At 48.0% G+C, this 21,754-nt stretch overlaps 1 protein-coding gene across 9 annotated transcripts in view; it reads left to right on the forward strand.

Moving 5' to 3' along the window:
• ACACA (acetyl-CoA carboxylase alpha) overlaps window positions 1-21,270 on the forward strand; it is a 141,093-nt gene extending 119,823 nt beyond the window's left edge. For 8 of the 9 annotated variants that reach the window (XM_052804410.1, XM_052804416.1, XM_052804409.1 and 5 more), the window contains 6 exons: window positions 664-841; window positions 2,671-2,783; window positions 12,656-12,810; window positions 13,564-13,734; window positions 17,101-17,237; window positions 18,593-21,270. In XM_052804410.1, the coding sequence (XP_052660370.1) occupies window positions 664-841; window positions 2,671-2,783; window positions 12,656-12,810; window positions 13,564-13,734; window positions 17,101-17,237; window positions 18,593-18,719 (881 nt within the window). In that variant the 3' untranslated portion in view covers window positions 18,720-21,270. Of the gene's footprint in view, window positions 1-663; window positions 842-2,584; window positions 2,784-12,655; window positions 12,811-13,563; window positions 13,735-17,100; window positions 17,238-18,592 lie in introns of those variants that run through there. The other variant, XM_052804417.1, reaches the window with a different exon arrangement.
• The last annotated feature ends 484 nt before the right edge of the window (window positions 21,271-21,754 follow it).

Below are 21,754 nucleotides of genomic sequence, written 5' to 3' on the forward strand. Positions count from 1 at the left end.
TATTTAAATCACCTTTGGGGCTGATATGTTCAATGCACTGTCTTTACACAGTGGAGTTGTTCTTATTAATTTTGAGCAAAATGCCTTAAATTTTAATGCAAGAAGAGAAGAATGCTGTTTCACATCCTCCACACACACTAATTTTTATAAAGATATGTAAAAGGCCTGCTGCTGTTAGGTGTGCCATGCACATTACATGAATCATGATACAGGTCCATGGTAGTAAGTCTGAAATTGGGCAGCTGCACTCATACTAAGTACAGAAATACCTGGCCTGACTTCCCGAACTGCTGTAATACTCATTGCCTTGGCTGGGAAGTAAGGGATGGATTATCTCCAGGATATCTCCAGGACATGTGGTGTAGGTGTGAACTGAGGACCCTGCAGTCCATGTTTCGTGAATAGATGTGGTTATGTGGGAATTAACTGGACCAGGTCTCCAGACTGGGGGTCCAGTGTCTGGGAGCAGGACCGATGTGGGAACATCTCCTTTCTCAGTCTGTCTTGTCCAGGTCCAGATAACGCCAGCCAGAGCTTGCATTATGGTAGCGGGAGGTGGTTAGAAGAGCTGAATAGCTGTGGTTTTTTTCCAGCTTGACCAAGCGTGGCAGGGCTGAAGCACTGACATGCAGCGACTTCAAGCGCTGTGTCCTTTTTCTGCAGACATGTATGACCAAGTGCTCAAGTTTGGTGCCTACATTGTGGACGGTCTGAGAGAGTATCGTCAACCTGTGCTTATTTACATCCCACCGCAAGCGGAGCTGAGAGGAGGATCCTGGGCTGTGATTGACCCTACCATTAATCCTCGTCATATGGAGATGTACGCAGACCGAGAAAGCAGGTACGGCACCTTTCTCCTCCCTCTGTAACCACCTGCTTTGAGGTATAATTACCTGGCTGAGTGAGAACCTGTCAGTTAAGAGTGTGGCAGTTTGTTACTGAAAGGGACTGACCACTTTCTAGTTATAACTTGTGTCTTGGAGGAGTTTGCTGTGTAGCGATCACAGCTAGGACAACTCGGATAGTCTCCTGACTCAGACTTAGATGGGGGTAATTTCTGCAGCCATTCAGAGCCAGCCTCTGGGAAGGTTCATTACTAACATTCACAAAGCACAGCGAGGTATTGGTGCTTAGGATTTTCTTACCGTTCTGGTGTTGCCACATACTGCTTTGTGCTTTGAAACAAGCGCCTGTGTATACAATTTTGCAAATTAAATAAGTGTAAATGAGTGTGTACTTTAAAATCCCTGAGTGTTGTGCTATCTGTCATATGGGCACTTGGGTAGTTGCACCTTTTTAATTAAATACAACTTGCGTAAGTGAAGTTCTAGTTACTGGTGGTTCAGGATATAAAACTACAGGCAAACTCTTGAAGCAATTTTTAAAAAATATTTTAAAGACTCTCTAAAATATAGAGATACTGAATCATTTGAAGGAAAAAGCCAGCCCTACCTGGGCTATCTGCAGCAGGTAGAAGGAGGGTGTGTGGAAGGACAGCATGAATATTGTGCTATCAGGGTGTCCTCTCAACTCCTACCATCTCAGCAGGGCAAAATGCCTGGGCAGCTGCTCCAAGGGAATTAAAAAAAGCGTATGTGTGGAGGAGTTGAGAAGATGCCCTTTCCAGATGTACATGTCCCTTGCCCTTCCCAGCTGAATTTTGCTCCTGATGGCACATTTGCCTCTCTCTCTGTTCTAAAAAAGCGAGACAGAGAGACCTGTGGTCTGTTGGCCTCGGTAATTCCTGCGTCTTTGAGCAAACATTGTCTAATCTTCGCCTCCTGGAATACAGAAGTTTTTGCTGTTCTTTTTCTACTTGGAAATGTGTAGCCTGTTTGCTTCACAGTCAGGCACAGTATGAGCAGGATTTCTACAAACTCCTTCCCCCACCAAGTGTTTTTCGGGGTGCATGCAGGAACAACTCCCTCGCGCTGCTTCTGCCCCATACCTTTCTAGGATGCCGGCAGTGTGAGCTCGCCTCGTGGAAATCTCAAGCCAGCTCCCCACCTTGCAAGTCATCAGGAAGGACCATGTGTGGTTTGCAGAGCTGTAGTTGGACTCTAGAGGTCTTGAGCTCCAGTAGCCAACAAAGAGATTATTTTGCAAAATATGTCATCCTGTCCCTAAGTACCGTTACGCATTTGTAATAATTCTCATCGCTGTTGCTGTTCCATAACCCTCAGCGCTGACCTTCCTCCTAGACTTTACTCCCCCCTCACAGTTAAAGACTGAAGTGATTTTATTTACCAAGCCCAAGTTTCAAATCACGTGCTCCTCTGTCTTTGACCTGGGAAGTGGGCAGGATCTCTAGTGGAAATGGCTCTTTAATTGGTTTGTTTCATAAAGCTTACCTACCTTTTGAAAGAGCTTTCAGGTCACAGCTTAAAAGAGACTGCTGAAGAGCGTTGCTTGTACCAGGCTGTACTATATACTGTTGGATAGACGTGTTTCTGTGAAGCCTGGTGTGCATTTGCGGCATTGGATAAATAATAGCTAAGATTCTTTCTTTCTTGTTCTCTCTTTCTCTTTGTTTTGTCTCCCTCCCCCCCTTCTCTTCTCTTCTCTTTTTTTACATACTTTCTAGATAACATTGAACCATTCCATTTTGTGTTTCCCCTTGTCTGATGACCTGAAAGTGCCTTTCTTTTCTCTTTTCCCGTCACTGATCAGAGGAGGAATCCTGGAACCAGAGGGGACGGTAGAAATCAAATTCCGCAGGAAGGATCTGGTGAAGACGATGAGGCGAGTGGACCCGGTCTACATCCGCCTGGCAGAGCGGCTAGGTACGTCTGTGCGGGGGCTGGCGGAGCAGTGATCCGTTCAGCTGGTGGCTAATGAATGTGTTTATAGACCTTAAAAAGGGGCACTGAGGCATTTTATCAAATTCATGATAATTTTTATTTACTGTCATCTAACTTGGGAAGAAAACCAGATGAGACAAGCTGCATGTATGTACGTGCGAGAGAGATGATATTCATGTGCATTTAGCGTACCTAGGGTGTGTGTAATCTAGTGTCTTTTCAAACTGATTTTTTTTTTTTTTTATTGAATGGGTCTTAACAACAGACACTTACTACAGATGGTTGAGTCTAGTTTCCATCTCAGCTATTGCTTAGCTCACTAAAAGCTCATGGGCCAAAACTTAAGCTGGTGTCGTTTGGCATAACTAAGAATTTGGTCAAAGACATTTTGGGCTGCTGGTCTGTAACTGTGTGTCTGAGGTAGTTTTGAGTAATGATACCTGTCTGCTCTTCAGTTTCAAGAAAATAAAAAATATTGTTCACCTCCTCAGTAAAATACGGGGTGATGTGCAGTGCTCAGTGGCTAGCACGTCACTGTGTGTTGGATTATTATGGTGCCTTTCGCTGCAAATGATCCCAGCGCTTGGTGTACACCCAACAACCCAAAACACAGAGTGTTCAGCAAAATGCACTTAATATCAGATATGTACTCTCTCAGGGGAATAGACTCTTTAAAGAGTTCTTTACTAGCTCTTACTGTAAGGGTATAATCTCACAGAGCCTCTTTTTACCTCCAAAATTGACTACATTTCAGTAGTGGAAGAAGCATGCTACATGGGTATGGTTTGAATTTATAAAGCCTTTTGGGATCCTTCAGGAGGAAAAGTGTTCTGCAAATGACTGATAAATTGTGGCTATTGCTGCAGTTACATTTTATTATTTGGCTTTTTTTAATTTATGGCAGTGCAACAATTTATATACAAAACAACCATTCTGATATGCCTTGGGAAGCGAATAATAATTGTAAAGGGTGCGGGGAGTGTTAAGCATCAGACTGCTGAAAACCAGGTTCTTACTGATGTCTTTGACAGCATCAAAGACATTTTCTCTCTTTTTTTAATGATAGTATTTTGACACTCTCTTTGTTTTCTCTCACTGTGCCAATTGCTTTCTGGGCAAGAAGCCGGTTAGCAGGTGTTTGAGTTTTGCAGACCAGCACAAGGCAGCAGTTTTATCTGAGTTCAGGTCTTGCTCATGTACATTATGTGTTACTGCGTGAAGAGTGGACACAGATACCCAGATGGATGGATGTGCTGTTCTGTCTGCCTGTGTCTGTTGGAATTAAAACCCAGTTTTAATGTTTGTAGTCGCGGCAAGGAGATTCTTTTCAGAAAACCTTGCTTTTGACCTATGTTAGACTTGACAATGTCCCTTTAGGAGCAAACGGATAGTGTGACTACAGCAAATCGTGGAGACCCAGCAGAGGGTCCCACGAAACGCTCTCCTAAGGTGTTTCACCCTTCACAGTTTAAAGGCTGCAGCCGAGTTCCTTACGCTGTCAGGGCTCACAGCTGCGGCTCCTGCGGGTGTTGGACCTCCACGTCCGATGCAGGAGAGCTGCCGCTCTGGTGCGCAAGTCTCCAAGGGCAGGAGAAATCAGATGTGTGGTTAGAGAAGGCAATATGCTGAGCAGTCAGCTCAGGTCCATGCAGATAAATGGCACTACGGCAGGAGCACTGTTTCTGAGAGTATTTACCTTCGCCCCGCCGTAAAAAGCACCGGCTCTGCCGATGAACAAACCAACCTACTGCCTCTGCAAAGAAACGGTGTCTTCTGTGTGGCAAGTGCCGGATGAATCCTTTCCCAGGAGCGGACTCGCTGGCTGCAGACAAAGAGGGCTGCTGGAGTGTTCAAATCCTGAAGTGGTGGAAGAAGGGGGGGAGCAGAGCAACACCAGCTTAGTCACTGTTGGGTGGCCCCTCCAGAGGGTCCGTCACCCTGGGGTGGGTGCGGGACGCCTGCCTAGCACCCTTGAATCACACCGGTGGGACCTGCACCAGCATCACCGGAAAAAAAGACAGGGAGAAAGAGGGGATACGGTTTTCTGCCAACAGCCTCAAAAATCCAACGCTGCGCTATGTGAGGAGGCAGGAGCCTGTTCAGGGCTTTTTTCCCCTCTTCCTCTACGGGGTAATTACTCCCAGCAAACTCCATACACTTTAATTAAAATGACTGCAACACAAGAGCAAGTCACTTACAACTGTACATACAGAGAGCTCTAAAAGCTTCAGTCACTGATAAGCATCTCACTTAGATGGCTCGTAATTGCTCCCAACATCGGGCGATCATTGCTGTTGTTTTGCCACTAATTCCGTACCATAGCAGGAAAGCCAAGATTGCAGGACACAGTGAATTGCATAATTTTTTTTTTTTTTTGCTGGTTTTCTTTCTGGCCAATTTAAAATTTGTCAAAGTCGGTCTTCTTCTGGATCACTGCCCTTTGATATTTCGCGCACTCCATTTGCCACAAACAAGCCGCAGGGCCGCAGTTCATGCTGACTCCAGCAGAAGCAGAGAAAGCTCCATTTATCTTACACTGCCTGCTGAATTCTTACTCATTAGCTGGGGGTTCACTGCCTCTCTTTAACCCCTGAATGGCTGTCATCCCTCCCTGGAGCTGCTGAATAGCAGGGAAAAGGGAGATGCTCTCAAACGTGTGCCTGTTGCGGAGGGGTGGGGAAGCAGGGCGACGGTGGTCTCATTCCAGGCGTCTTGAGACACTGGGGTTGGACTTGCAATTGGGGAGTGTGAGAGCAGAGAAGGCTGGCAGATATTGAATAATTTGACATAAATCTGTTCATTATCAATTCTCCAGCACTATTGCTGAAATGTTTATTAGCCCCATGTTTTATTAAAATGTCACTCAGAGTTGTGCTATTACAAACCAGCAAACAGTGCGGAGCAAAGGGCAAGGAAAGAAAGGATAGCCCTTATCCTGCCCAAGAGCACGTTTCCACACTGAGTAGGTGTGCAAGGAGAACGGTGATTGCCTAGAAATGTAGGAGCCATTCAGACTGCAAGCCTCAGGCTGTAGTTAAAAATACAGAGATTCAATTTTATTTTCTTTATTTATTAACAATTAGAGTAAAACATGTATGAGTGGAATAAAAATTAGCTTTGTCATGCAGATTCTGGGCGTGTAATGTGTCAGGTGCACAGTGTAATGTACGCAAAAATTTGGTGGAATATGAATGAAAGGAACGGCGAAATGGCTCCAGTTAGAACGAGATTGGATATTACATTTTCACATTTCTCCTATCAGGTATTTATCTCATAGCAAAAGGGAAGCATCTGTTCATCACCTGAAATATGTCATAATAGTGGGAACATCCTCTTCAGCTGATCCTATGAAATGGTTGCCCGTGTGCTGGCATGCGTCTTTAATTTTATGTGAAATTATACGCCCATTTTGCATTTGCCTGTATACACTGTACAAGGTCCAAGAGGGTGGGGGGCACACAGCTCCACATGTACAGCAGCACTTTGGGAAGTGGGAGGCAGTGGTGGTTTTCTGCACAAACTCCAATACTGTAGACAGCCCTGAACTTCCCACAGGTAATATTACCAGTCAGTCTGTGCTGCTGGCTTCTGACTTGCTTCGCACTTTATTAGGCTAAAGAGTGTACAAAACTCTTCTTAAATTTCCAAATAATGAGTGAACACTCAAGCATTGAACCCATAACTCCACTTTAGCATAGCAGTTTCTCTCTGAAAATAAACGTGCCGGGGTGTGGTACCAGAATTGAAGCCGCAGGTCCCTCCCAGCCCCGACTGTACCACCTGGTGAGGACTTTGCTGGTGACCTGGGGACAGCCCTGATGCAGCCTTGGGTTTTGAGTGGCTGAAAACTTCCATCCTGTGACCTGTCTCCTTCCAAGCTTTGCCTTAGAAAGTTAGATTGCAGCTTTAAAGTCTAGTAATTCTTTTCGGGGAGGGAGGCGGTTGGTTTGTTCATTGTTGTAATTAATCAAAATGCCGGCTATTTTCTTGAGCAACAACTAAGAAAAACGCTGCTGTTGTGATTCCATCTCTCACGAAGTCTTGGACAAATGCATTCAGTGCGGTTGTAACTTTGTCTTTTTAGGCGATGGTGATTTCCAGTAACTGCTTCTATATGCAAGTGCTGCTGCATTTAAATTGTTCTTAATTCACAATCATGAGTCTAGAAGAGCAAGTACTGCTTTCTGTCAGCTCCTTCGTGACAATTGGCATCTTGAATATCCTCCCAGGAGGGCTGTATATGTTTCCCCCAAAATAGGAATTTTTTGGAATTACCTACCTGCCACACTTTGCCTGTTTGCTCTGATGCCAGTATGAGGCCTTAGGAGCAAAAGTTGGAAAGGACTAGAGTGGCACATCACATGGTGCAGCCGTACAAGGATATTTCAAGCCCATGTCATGAGCATGTGTGACCTTCACTGCTATTTCATATTGCACCTTTATAACATAAATCCTACTGAATATTTAGTGAAGCAATTACAAGCAGTCTCATTTACAGAAACAAGCGACAATCCAAAAATGCCTGTCTCTCCAGGGACGTGAGTGACTCTGAGTGACCTTCCTTCTGCCCTCTGGAGCGGCTCCCTCCAGCTGGGGTGGGAGATGTGTTGCCTGGACAGCCTGGCTGCGGTTGGCATTCTTGCTGCCTTTGCTGAATTTTTGTCTGCCAAGAGCTTTGTTAAAGGCAGAGGAAAAGATGGTGAGATTCAGGTAGGAGGATTATTGTTGCAGGTGTGGAAATTAGATGGAGCGGTCATAACCATTATGTTAAAATCGACATTTAATTACGTCATTGGACGCAGCGTAACTGCTGTACCTCTCCAGAGTTCATTTCCTAAGGACCTGTCCAGCACATGCTGCGGTGAGATTTAACTGCCTGGCTGAAAACAACGGCCACAAGCAGCACGCTCACGCTCACCAGCCGCTCGTGCCTCTGCTGTGTCACTGGCTGGGGGTGATGGGCTGGAGCCTGGGTCGAAGCCGTCTGCTTTGCCCGACTCTCTGCGTGCAGAGCCTGAGAGTAAGCGTGAGAGCCGTCTCCGCAGATCGGTTGGGTCAGAGGCCTTGATGTTGGGCTTTGCCCAGGTCTTTGAGTGCATGTTTGAGGGAGAGGCAAGAATATGGACAAGTAAATGCTTGGCCATGCTGAGACCGTGCGCCGAGGGTGAGGGAGAAAATCCCACATTTTAACAGCTTAGAAACCATAAACCATCAAATTGATTCAGAAGCTGCCTGGCTTTCCGCAATCAGGGGGAACCTACAATAACATTTCTTGAAGTCATTTTGTCTAACCTGTTAAACTGGTCATATTTAAAAAAAGCACTTTGCTACTAAATGTTATGGGAAGCCGTGATTCATGGTCCTGCTGAGCCATTTCCATCTGGCAGGAACTTTATTAAAGGCAGCCCGCGCCCTGCCACCGCAGCAGGCTGCAGTCACTGCTGGACACGGTGCTGTCGATGGCTCCCTCTGCCAGGCACATACATCGGAGGGATGCTCGGAGACGCCGCTTACTTCAGAGGAGATTTTTTGTTTAATGGGGCACAAATCAAAATAGTTTAGATGTGCTTTCCCTGCCATGATGCTTTCCCTTAACTTTTGGAGAGGAGTATAAATTGATATTCAGTATCAGAGCGCTTTACAGGAGAGGTCTCTGCGTGGATTTATTGAGGCAGCTTTTCCATTTGTCTGCATGGGGAGGGCAAGTCCTCTGAAGCCTTCCTTCCTCCATGATCGCGGGCAGTAAAGCATGCGTGCATGTCCCTGCTGCAGTGGCTGGGAAGTGCTTCTCTGCAGGGTGCTTGAAGGGCTTGTTTTGGCAACCGTAGTATTTGGCATTTATTGTGCTGTGCCAGTGGGGTACTGAGAGCCCCTACCTGAGGTCTGGGGGCCCGTTAGGGGCTGTAGGCCATGGAAAAAAGAGTTTGTAACCCCAAAAGCCAGGCTGTAGCAGCTGGATGGGGAGGCTGGTGTCACCCCGCGGAGAGACGGCATAGGCCAGGGCGGGGAGATGGGGGAGGCATGAGCTGCCAGCTTCCTCCAGGAAGCATTTGGGAACATTTTCGATGAAATACTTCTTATGTGTGGTTTTAAACTAGGTTTTGTTGGTTTAACTGGGTATGTTTGTGCAGAGGGCTTTGGCAACACCCTGGCCACTGCTCTTTTGACGTCAGAAGAGACTCTCTAATCTTTTTGGTACCCCAATGTTACTGCTTCCCCAGGGCATTTTTTCAACTTGTGTGAGGCAGTTTTGCTATTGTTCAAAAAAAAAAAAACCCCAAAAAGAAAAGACACCGTAGAACGAAGCAGTCTTGGTGCATTTACCACTGTGGATGGGCTTCAACGGTGTTGAGAGCAGAATTAAGACATTTACCTGGCCTCTTCCGATCATGCCAATGGCTGTGATCATACCAGCACTATATATAGATACAAGCGTACTTGGAGACTGCAGAGCAAACTGCAATCCAAGATAAATGTGACATTTTATGGCACTTAAGAGTGCTGCCTTAGAAAGTGTCCTGTGCTGCTTGCCAAGTTAGGAAGGTCACACATGTTCTTTCTTCCTTTTAAATTGTCGTCTTGTCTTACCTGCGTGCTCCACCTGCATGCCAAAACCCGCTACACTTTGTGTTTGCATTGTAATGTGGCCATTTCAGAGTGCTGCTTCTTTTGTTTCTCTATTGATTAGTAGCCGATCCATACCTAGAGGTCTATAATGTTCCTATGATTTAAACTTTAACAGTTTCATTAACTGTCAAGTACCTTTAGAGCAAAGGAATCCCATATTTTAACTCCCCTCTCCTTGCCAGTATAAGATTTGTGGAAGGAGACTTCTTTTTCCGAGAAATAAATAAATAAAGCCCCAGCTTTCCGAAAAACCCTGAGGCCTCAAGATCTGACTAGGAAAGAAAGAAAACCATTCCAAGATATTTAATTGTACAGGGGGCTTACAGGATTGATCGAGAGCTTAGCTTTTTACAATAGTCCAGTGAATAAGAAATGCTCCTGACAAACGATCGATGATGGGATAATCACTCTTTATCCCCCCTCCTCATTGTTACCTTCTTTCTTCCAGGAGAACAGGGTTCAGAAGTCAAAAATCTTTATAGACGCTGCTTTTAAATTAAGCAGAAAATAGACATTGACATATTTGTTAATCTCACCTAAATCATTACTGGGCCTGGCTGGTTTGACTGTACACTGTGAGTGTGGCAGATAGGCCAGAATACATGAGCGTTACTGGCTTAAGTGCATGCATTGCCATTTAAAACAGGGAGGTGTAGGAGCCTGTGAATTTAACATGGATAAATATATATAATTTTTTATTCTGAAGGTTATAAGAGTAGCTTCTCTTAATTAAAATCTTCTTACTAGCATTTGAAAGGTTAGGTAACATTTATATTGTTAGGCATATAAAAACATTCCTTCCCTAGAAAGAATCATTGTATGGCTGGCCTGTGGCTTGGAAGTGTGCCTGCATGTGTGTGTGTGTTCAAACCCGTTCTGACTCGGAAGAGAAACTCTGGAAGGAAATGAAAACATAGGTAGTGCAAAGTAGAAAAGAACAGGGCCAGGATGCAGTGGGCCCCTAAAGGTGGGTCTGAGCCAAAGCCCCGGTGTTGCGGTGCTGTGCATGAGCTGCTGTGGTGCTGCACCCACTGGGGAGAGCCACTGGGGTGCTCGGCCCTTCGGTCTGGCAGCCCTGGATCATCGTGTCTGCGGGAGGTCAGCCATGGATGTTCACAGAAAGAGTAGGAGCATCGTGTAAATGCAGCGTGATGCTTTCCCCAGGATGCTCTCTCAGCTTCCAGCAGTCCTGTGGTTTAGAGGCTTCCTGAGAACAGATCAATATCTGATCTTCATGCTTAGAAGCCTGTGATGAACTTCCCTTGCATGAATTTGTCTGATCGCTTTCTGTGAGCCCATTTGTACTTTTGGCACCCAGGACCTCTGGTGGCAGTGAGTTCCACCATTTGATTTTGCGCTGTGTGAAAGTGTTCCTTGTTGTTGGGGTTTTTGTAAAGCTTCTGCCCCCTAATTTAATCTGGTCTTGCTGGGTGGGACTTGGATTCCTCTGGCTTCTCACTGCGATTCCAGAGCCTGCTGTTGTCAGACCAGACAGTGGCCGTGGAGCTGCTGAGGACCCCCATTGCTCAGCTGCCCTCCTGCCTCTCCCCAGCGATTGCCTTCCACGTCACCCAGCCTGGAAGTGTGGCAGTTTAACAGTAAGTGTAGATGTAATGGTAGATGTTGCATTTAATCCCATTGACAATCCTTCTCCAACGATAAAGATTAAAAAAAAAAAAGCTCGGTGGTGGTCACGCACCACAAAATGCAGTCGTGGTACTTGGGCTACAAGATAACTAGGACAGGAACATTGTCCTCCGGCTGAATCACGGCATCAGCTTTTGTCCCAGGTTCTCCCGTTGACTTCTTGTGCTACTGGGTAGGACACCTCTTTGTTTTATATCTCAGTTCTGTACACTGAAGGCGCAGTCATGCTTGCATGTCTCCCAGGCACATGGGCGGTTATATTAACATTTGAATGGAAGGTGCCGTAGGACAGTTGAATGTTACAACCCACCAGTGCTTGGAGCAAGACTTGTCCATGACCCGGCTTCAGATTGCCAGCGACCTTGGCTTTAAAAGGGGAGGTGGGATGGCAGGCAGCTGTGTCTGAGGCCATGAACTTGCAACCAGAGCTTCTGGTGTGGGTGGGAGGTTAAAAAATGGCACAATTCAGCAGAGTATCCAGTACCATATAATTTGACTCAGATTGCAATCTTTGCTTAAATTGAACTAAGATTGGCTCTAAATACTCTGCCTCTGCACAAGGACCTCTTGCACATGTATTGGTGAGGCAGTGTAGGAGAAGCATCAACCTACTCCTGGGCCAGCTTTGACCTGGTGTAAATTACTACAGGTTCAGCGAAGAATTGCACTTATGGTTATGGTCCCTGTGGCCTGTTACAGGGAGAAGAGGGGGATTTACATTCTTGGTTTGATAAAGGGGCAGCTGTGGGAAGGAGCACCTTCTTAGGCTGTGGGAAGCAGCAGGAGCTGTGATGTGCCTCCACAGCATGATGTGTTTCCCTTTGCCTGACTTAGTCCGGGTCAGGTGATTCCGAAATTAATCGGAAACTGTTTAATGCATGTTTTTGTTTTAATCAAAGTTAATTTTAGCTGAGCTGAATGATTTAAAATAAATTAAAAATTATGAACTCCAGAGGACATTATCTTCTTGACACAGTTTTATTCTTGTCCATCATGTTAGTCCGTGATTGAGACTATTGTGTGCCGATCCCTGCTAAACTGAATGTGAGTGGTTTTGGTGTCTCTAGCGTAACCTGTGTTTTCCTTAATGAGGCAGTGGCTCTAACAGCTACTGGTAGGAACCAGCCTGCAGGAAAACTTGAAATTGTGTAGGTGGTTTTACATTGTCCGTGTTTCTTGCTAAATGAACTGCGTGTTGGGACATTATTCTTTTTTAGGAGTAAGTCCAGTAAATGTCACTTAATTGATGGCTCAGCTCATTGGCATTTAAATGGAATAGAGTTTCCATGGTGAAAACTCCTTCGAAGCTCTCGCCTGAATATTGGTGGCAGGAAATCTGGGCTGGAACACTTAGATTTGACTCAAGACTCTGCTTGGCGTTGCTGGAAGCTAGCGGTCTGGTGTTTGTCCTGGCCAAATGCAGTCTGGGTTTCACCTGTATGCAGGAAAAGAAGAAACCTCCATTCTCCCCCTCTGAACTGTCCAGAGCTGCTTGCCTTTCCTCCGTGCAGCAGTCCTTTTTACACCTCTCTGCTTTAACCTGTCAAAGGTCTCTGACGTGTGGCTGTGCCTGGTTGCAGGTACCCCTGAGCTGAGCCCTGCTGACCGAAAAGAGCTGGAGACCAAGCTAAAGGAGCGGGAGGAATTCCTGATTCCCATTTACCACGAGGTAGCCATGCAGTTTGCTGACTTGCACGACACACCCGGTCGGATGCAAGAGAAGGGTGTCATAACTGTGAGTATCACGGAGCTTCCCTTGGGGACATCGTTGGAGGGTTTGACACATGGGAAATGGCAGTCTCCAGTCTGGAGGCAGCCTGTGGGCCTGCAAATAAACCTCTGCCCCAAAGACTCTTGCCACAGGAGCAAACCCTCTCCACCTGCCAGCTGTTTTCTGGTCCCAGAACACAAGTATATCATGTTTTCTAGCACCTTTACCTGATCCGTGTCCATTTGAGACCCCACACTTTCTGGGCTTCACTGGTAGCTCATTAGCAACCACATCAAAAACCCCACAGAGCACGCTGCAGCCTGCCCTGGCAGAAAGGGAGGGCAGGGAAGGTGGTGAGCCTGTACCCGTGGGGACCCTCCGTGATGGGAAGGGCTGTGATGGCACAGCTGAAGGCCAGCTCTCGTGTCAGGATTAGAACCCTGGCTGATTAGATTTTCCTAGTTCCCTCTCCCCTTGGATGTGAGTGTTTTGGGCAGTGCTGCTCACCTGGGAAGCTCTGTCTCTTTTTGCAGAAGGGAGCAGACTTCTGGTAGACGAAAGAGGCTGGATGTAGCTTCTGGTGACTGAATGGTATGACAGGGTGGAAGTCTTCAAAGCTCAGACGTGGCAGTCTTGGTATTTCTCTTGTGCAAGCGGTATAACTAAGTATATCATGAATGCCAGCCTTTTTTTGCCATTGGGAGTAAGGCATATATATTTCTCCATGGAAATGTTGTCCCTCACTCATTTGTCCTTCTCCACTTATGTCTTGGGCAGGACACTCTAGACTGGAAAACTTCCCGTACCTTCTTCTACTGGAGATTAAGACGTCTTCTTCTAGAAGATGTGGTTAAAAAGAAGATCCATGATGCCAATCCTGAGCTGACTGATGGGCAGATCCAGGCTATGCTGAGACGCTGGTTTGTGGAAGTTGAAGGGACAGTGAAGGTAAATGGAAAAGCAGTTTCACCAAGGCATTAGTCTTTCCTGGGCTTAAGTTCAGTGAAGTTCTCCGAGGTGGAGTTTGATCTCTGTTTTTCGATTGTAATGTCCACAAACATTCTAGGTGATGAAAGAAAACTTCTGGGTAATGTTCCAAGTCATGAATTGTTTTATGGGGACACTTTTTATAGCAGGCTAGAAAAGCAAAATAGGTTTTTCCCAAGCACGTAGCACTATTGATACGAAAATCCGAGCATCTTACAAAGATGAACAGCTCGCTCAGCAGAGCGAGGCAGGGCAGCGTGTGGGAAGAAGGCTGCGCAGAGGTGCTGCTGTCTGGCAGAACTGGCAGCAGAAGTCCCAAGAGTCACAACACATGCTCTATATACCAGCCCTGAATATCTCCATCTCCTTGCTTCTGTGCACAGCATCCCTAAAATAGCACTGCGGAGCTGCTCACAGTTACAGAGGCTGTTATGGAGGAGCTGTCCCAGCTGTGCAGACTGCTCCCTGCGTACCCTTGGGATCCTCTGTGGTGTGAACGCAGGGGTTTTATTTTATTTTTAATTATTCTTTCTTACTGAATAATATCCTCAATCCTGCTCTATCCCACTGACACTGAGAAGGGTATGGAGATTCACTGCTTGTATCCAGATGTTTTGTCTGGCCGACGTACAGCCAGCCTATCTTACCCGCCTGTCCTGCTGCTTGCAGAGCCGACCACGGCCATGCTGTCCGCCTTTCCCCTGGGATGCCCTCGCCTTCCTTCCCTTTCCCCAGGCCAGGAACTTAGAGATGGTGGGGACAGATCACGGTGCCTGGCGGTCCATCACCATTGCCACGTCTCAGCCCAGGGGAGCCCCTGCCGTTCTTCCACCAAGTGTCCCATGTCCCCTGGGGTTGTCCCAGGTTTAATGCCAGACGGAGTGGCATACCATCAAAGGCAGGGACACGGATCAGCTGTAAGATCTAACTGGCAGGGCTTGGGGTTGGGGGTCGCCTTGGCATCATCCGCAGTCCTCATCTCATAGCTGTGTTGAGGATTTCTTTTTTAATTGTGCTCAAACTGGGAACCTGGCAATCTCTGAAGAGCAGTCTCTGGACCTGCTCTTAGGTTGTTTTTGTCACAGTCCTCCAATCTGAGGGTTTATTTTATTTTATTTTATTTTATTCTATTTTTAAAGTCACAAACACTCAGGGGTTCCAGAAAAGGGGGAAAGTGTTCTCTGGAGGGCAGCAGGCTTTCCAAGGTAGTGTCTGAGCGTCTTTAAAAGCGGGCATCTCGTTAGCTAATACATTACACCAATCAAGGAGAGTTATCTTAAGCCACAATTAATCTGCTCCCTGGCATATGTTGATAGGAAAGCATCATGCTGTTTCTTAATTAAAAGCAAACGGATTAAAAATGATTAATAAGAGTATTAAATATTCTCCTAAACTAAAAGCTTTGGGATTCTTGGGTAAATCTAGCTTTACGCAGGTCTGCAACTGTAAGGCAGCTTCTTGGGGTTTTTTTTTTCCCTTCCCTGAAATCTTCCTAAGTGCCCTACTTTGTATGCAGGGAGCATTTCTGTCATGTCTAGGGGCAGAAGCAAGGAGCAAAACCTAACGAGTTTAAAATAATAATAAGAAAAAACAATGAAATAAGCAAAATCTTGAGGTTGAAATGACATCACTGATTTAAGACAATCATACACATAAAGAAAAAAAAAATCCCAGTTTCTTATTAAAGCGCGCAGGCAGGACGAATGCTGGGGGCTGGAATAGGGTCTGCACTTCGGGCTTCCTCACAGCAGTGCCGGCTCTCACCCATGGGTGTAACACCACCTTCATCAACACGGGGAAGGTGAGCTGCTCGTGAGAGTCCCAGGGAAGAGGGAAACAATTTCTTGGAGTTTGAAAGTTGATAATTAAATATATAAACAAAGGATGAGCAGTGTGGAGGCTCATCAGTGTGAGTGCTGCCTTTGCGCTCCTCTCCGGTATTGGCAAGGATGGTGCAAAATCAGCTTTGTGAAGGCTTGTAATGGGCTGTCGAGGTGCAGGCATCGCTCTGTCGGGAGAGCAGGAGAGGTGAGACGATGCTTCAGACAGCGTGGCTGGCTGGAGGAACGCATTGCATGCAGTGAAGCAGAGTCCTGGTAGGAGAAGTATTCTGCTGGCTTCACTGCTACTGCTCCAAGGATTTCCAGGACCTTTGCAAACATGCTGCCCCCCCGGCACCGAAGCTTCGCCTTTGGGTGCAAACATCCATCGTGTGCTTCTGCCTCCCGCTCCCCCGCCAGCCCCTGAAATCACCCTGCTCCCGGTCAGGCCACAGAGGCAGCAGGAGGATCAAAGGCGTTTAAGGTTCCTGGTTGGAGCAGTGGTTGCTCTGCTCCCTGCAGCTCCCCAGGGTCTGTGCCCACGCTGGGAGGGTGGCCGCTTGGCCCCACGGTGCATTACTGCACCGAGCTCATTGTCATTCTGACTTTGACTTCGTTAGTGATAACAGAGAAGGATAGTGCACCTTTAAATGACGAGCTTTGTGTTTAATTACCCAAATAAAATGACATAAATATGAATGAGTGCTAATGGCGGTACTTGCTTTTCCGGAAACCATTAACAAAACGATTCTTAAATGATTTGTAAAGAAAATGAGAGGAGAAGAGAGGAGCGAGAAGGCTATTAGGCGTCTAACACACTCCTGAATTATTATGTAGTCAACTACCTAGCAAATATCAGGTGAAATGATCTTGCAAAAGAAAAAAAGGGGTTTGTTGCCAAGGCTTTTCAGGGATGTGGACATCCCGACCTCTTCTGCAGTGCTCACACCTGCTGAAGGGGCTGTTTGCTTTCTGGGCTGAATCGGGGATCCCATGATTGTTGGGGGACACTAACACCAGGTCAGTCTTTAGGTGATGGGGACTTGTGGGTCCCGTGACAGCTTAGTACTGGGAGAAGCCCCAGATCAGCTGCGTCTCTGACCGCCCCTGCCCTCACCTCAGGGTCAGTCGTATTTTACCAGAAGTTGGGCATCTGATCACAGAAGGAAGCTGGGATTTTAGCTGGGACAGCTTCTGGGGCTGATGCAGCTAGTTCAGCTGCAGCCACTGGCAGCACTGCTGCTTCCGTGGTTCCCCTTTAGTCACGTTTATGGAAGGAGATGCAAAAGTAATATATCATCTTTTGACTTCTGCTAATTGTTAGTTGTGTTTATAAAAGCCACGCACACTGGGAAAACCAGAGAAGGCTGCCAGCCAAATGTTTTACCCAAGGCTGCCAATAATTGTGAGTTAAATTTTGGGAACGGTGCGTGGGGAGCGGGACCGTGCTAGCAGTGGTGGTGGCGCAGCACTGGGACACCGGGTGACACGTGTGGTTTGTTCACAGGCATATTTATGGGACAGTAATAAGGACCTGGTGGAGTGGCTGGAAAAACAGCTGACGGAAGAAGAAGGCGTTCGCTCAGTTGTGGATGAAAACATCAAATACATCTCGAGGGACTACATCCTCAAACAGATACGGAGGTAAGCAAACTACACACACTCTGCCCCTGCAGAACAGGGATTTTAAAAAGTTCAGCTTCTGATCTTGGCCATGTGTGCTTCCCCAGCTGAGGAAAATGGATTCGCTGGCCTTTTTTGTGTGGCAAATACATAAGGAGTATGTGGAAATGCACTTTGGAAATGCAAACACAGGGGCATATGTGGAGCTACTGTGCAACAGAGGGATTTGTACAAAGTCTACTTTCCTGTTCCTCCTGCACAGGCTGTAGTGCTACTGTACATGCAGGTGCCTTGAGCAAAATCAGAAAGCAGCAGAGCAGAGATCTAATCCAGCAGTATCCAAACCTCCCTGGCCATGCCCGCCCTTTACTGAAACAGGAGCTGTGAAGAGCCAGGGCACAGAAATTTCACTGCTAATGTGTCTTTTCTCCATTTGAGGCAGATAATGGAAAATTATTTTAGAGGGCTGCATACCATGTGAGGCAAGGAGAGAAAGCAAATCTCTGAGCTGGGCTACTGCTGTCAAAGCAGTGTGTTGACCACACATGGCCAGAATAGCCTTACAGCTTCCTTCTCTTTATTTTTTCTAGCCCCAGACTTTCCAGGCAAGCTACATAGTTTCTTCTGTGCTCAATGTCATAAAATGTCCAGTTCCCTTCAACTGCTGTTTCAAACTACACCAAATAAACCCCCACATTGGTAGAGTATCTGTTCCTCCTGCTTGTAGGAGTTATTGTGTGCATTCGCACAGACATTCATCCAGCGGAGCCAGTTAAGCCTCGTGAGCCAAATGCTTTGCTAGACTTGAACAGATCTAATTTTGATAATTTTTATGTCTTACACTGGAGGTCTCTTAAAGCAGCTTTGCCTCTGAGAGAGCTGGGGGAGGGCACCGAACTGCAGAGTGAAGCTCCTGTTCTTTCCGTGTCTAACTCCGTAGGGCATCTCTTCCCGTCATTTCCACCAGTTTCTCTATCCGTGCTACAGCAGACGGGGCTCTGCATCATCTGGGAGGGGGAGATGTGGGTGCTCTCGGCAGCCTCTGAAGGTGCTGCTGGTGGGATCAGGGCACGCTCCAGAGCTCCCGGCCTCCCCATGTCTGCCCTGGGTCCACATGGTCCGGCCTCTCAGGATTTCAGCCTCCGTGCATGTCTGAGCAGGTCTGCCACCAGCAAATTAAGGGGCACGAAGGACCTCCAAGCGAGCACAGCTCTTGCGCTGCTCGCAATCAGCTCACACAAGTGCCTGCTGCCTCGTCCAGTCTCTCTTACAGACCCCATATTTCAGTCCTCCCCCCCGGGCCTGACGGGGAGCTGTCGGACGCGCTCTGGCGTGAGTGCCAGGGCTGCCGTCACTTAACTCTCGCCTCTTTCCAGCCTGGTCCAGGCCAATCCGGAGGTTGCCATGGATTCGATAGTGCACATGACCCAGCATATATCACCCACCCAGCGAGCCGAGATCGTGCGGATCCTCTCTACAATGGACTCGCCTTCTTCAACGTAAGAGCATCGATTTCCTACACTCCCCCCTGCCCGGTACAGTGGAGGGGAAAAAAAAAGGCTCAGAATTGCCCTTTGTCTGCTCGACTGCGACCACTGTACCGAGACGGGGAGGCTCAGGGAAATGCTGGAAGAGTGACATTTTTATTTTTTCAAATCAGACTGACCAGAGGAAGTGTGTTCTTTGGCCAGAGACATGAGGAAAATGTATAAACACAAGCGCCTGCGGAATTGAGTTACAGCTGTCTAACTGTACCTTATTTATTTAACAAAGCGTGACTGGACCAATGCATCAGTTCGCTGTTCGGCTGCTACCCAAAAGCGCTACAGCCAGGCAATGAAGGGTGCTCCGGTACCGTGAGGTCTTGGCATAGCAAAGCAGGGGCTCGTTTAAATTACACCCCTGTGCCCCTGCCTGCTTCTCTTTTCGCATCCCGCCTGGTAGCGGCAGCTTTGTGCTGACAAGTGCCAATGTTACCCCCTGCGAGAGCGTTGCTGTAGCCGAGGACGGGCTCTGCCTCCCAGGAGTGGGTGGGAGCCCAAGGTCCTCCCGCCTGGCGTCCTGTGGGTGAGTGGAGCCCACCACCGAGTTAACCCTCTTGTCTCTGTCAGCCAGTAGTGATTTGTATTTCCAATGTCTGTCTCGTTACTTAGTAGTAGAGGAAAAACAGCATTTAAGCCGGTGTGGCCAGGGCTGTCCCCGTGCCCCAGGCAGGCTGTGGGGAAGGCTTCTGGGCTTCCCAGGACTGTGAAGGTGGCGGGGCAGGATTTTGGAGGCTAAATCCGCGCTCACTTTGCCTTTGTGCCCAGTTCCTTTAGAACAGGTCAGTAAACTCTGTGAAAAGGCCCTTTAGGAGGAGGTAAAAGAGGAGACCAAAACCCAGCTGCTCAGCCATTTCTGCTCTTCCTTCCCTACTTATTTTGAGGGATAACAGACATGGGCAGTCCCAGTGTTGCATATACTTCATGTAAGTGCTAATCCCTTTCATACGGGTAGGTAACTGAAGCAGAAAGCAGTTACAGCCTGCCAGGGTAAAGGAGGGGAAAGGACAGAGTCAAATACACCAACATGGTTAGAACCGCGCAAGGAAATCTCGGTCTAATGCATCTGAGCAAAGTTTTTCTCCATCGCCCACCTCTGCCCTGGAGCTGGCTCGAGCGGAGCTGCCTGCGCTTGGCTGGTCCTGTTGCGCAGCTGGGGAAGGGACCGCCATTATACACGTGGGAAGACGGAAATATAAGAAAAGTTATTCTTGGTAATCCCGTTCCAATGGTCGCTCTTTGCAACTGGTTGGGAATAATCGTCTCTATGGCAGGTAAGTGCAGCACCGGCACTGAGCCAGGCTGCCCAGGTCGGAGGTGTGGCAGCAGCGCAGATCACCGCAGGCTGACCCCAGCCCCGGTCCTTGGCTTATTTCCACACTGTTTTATTTTCATGGGGCTCCTGACCATAATAAAAGATCAGAGAAGTTGGAACTCTGGAGGGAAGCACGGTCAATCCCTAATACTTAGATACTGTTATGGAACTTGGTCTAAGCAGTACTGGAGAGCTTACACCAATGATTGTCTTAAAAGTATTTCAGATTTTACAGTTCCGCTTTTAGTATAGCGTGAACCAGAAGGGATGTTTTTATGAGAGAATTAGTTAATGATGATGCCAGTGCCTCACACCTGTACTGTTTCCTTCTGAAGTGCAGTGCAGCCCTTGGGTGCACGTGGTGCCAGGCCTTCTGTAAAATCGAGGTTCAGCACCGGGGTCTCTGCTCTCCTCCCCGGGGGGACGAGCAGCAGCAGTGCAGCCCTGCCCCGAGGCCAGCGGAGCTGTGTCGTCTGAAGGACTAGCTTTTTCTTAATAGTTAAGAACCCTAATTTGATTTAAAAGACTTTTTTTCCCACTAGAGCCCCCTGAACAACCCCCAAAGATGCTTTTACTTACGCCAAGGCGGGCTGCAGCAGGACACACAGGACAGACAGAGGATGTCTCAGCCAGGCAGGACCGCTCGGGGGGCATCACGGCACGGGCGACTCGTTGGGCTCCTCCTCCGCTGTCACCGGGATTTCCTACGTGGTACTGTCACAAGTCAGTCCCTTATCCAGGACGTCTGCAGGTGTTACGGCAAGTGTCCTGGCACCCACTGCTCCGTTCCTTCCGCTTGGGGTGGGAGCCATCGCTGCCAAAGTCTCTTGCCTGCTGGGCAAGAGCAGACCCCTGTGTTTCAGTGTTACAGGCACTGGGTCAGGCTCCACTTAATTTGGGGGTAAAGTAGCTCCAAAAAACCAGCCGTTAGGTAACATCGGAGCTGGTCCGAAGTCAAATTCCAGCACTAGCCCTGGGAGCCCCGTGGAGGTCCAGGTCACCGCAGCGTCACCAGCCGACGTCCTGGCCTTTCTCCCCCAGCCCCGGCTGTGGCCGCAGTGCCGGTGCCGCAGGCGTGTGGGTCGGTTACCCAGCGGGGCAGGGGTGGCGGGGAAACCACCCTCGGTACATACGGTTCTCGCTGGTGCTGAAGTATTTCACTTACCTCAATTTCTTTTAATAAAAAGAATGAATTACATCTCTGTTGCCGGGAGTGGAAATCTGTCACCCCTCGTCCCGAGCACCCCTCGGGGAGCTCTGCTTTTCCTTAAGGCAAGAACAAGGAGTTCTATGCGGCACCTCTCGAACGAGGTCTGGTGGCTGCCGATGCCGGGAGGATGGAGCCGAAGTACCTTGTGGGCTCGGCCATGCCCCTCGCCTGAGCTGCTCGGGCTCGCCACAGAACATTGCCTCTCACCAGGCCCCTGTCGCTGCTCTTGTTCCTACCCGTGGTCAGACTCTGCAGATGTTTGAAATAAACCTTCTGAGATGCGACCCCATGGGCCAAAGCCCGTCCTGACACCTCAGCCAGCCAGAGAAAAGCAGTACTCACACAAATCGGGCACGAGTATTTACCTTTCTCCAAGCTTCACCATGTCCCCTTCGCATCCTCAGCAGCAGGAGCAGCTGGCCGGCCAGCGCTGAGCCGTGCTGGAGCCGCGGGTGCCGGGGCAGAAGGACCA

Source organism: Harpia harpyja, chromosome 12 (assembly GCF_026419915.1).
Source record: "Harpia harpyja isolate bHarHar1 chromosome 12, bHarHar1 primary haplotype, whole genome shotgun sequence".
NCBI classification, from domain to species: domain Eukaryota; kingdom Metazoa; phylum Chordata; class Aves; order Accipitriformes; family Accipitridae; genus Harpia; species Harpia harpyja.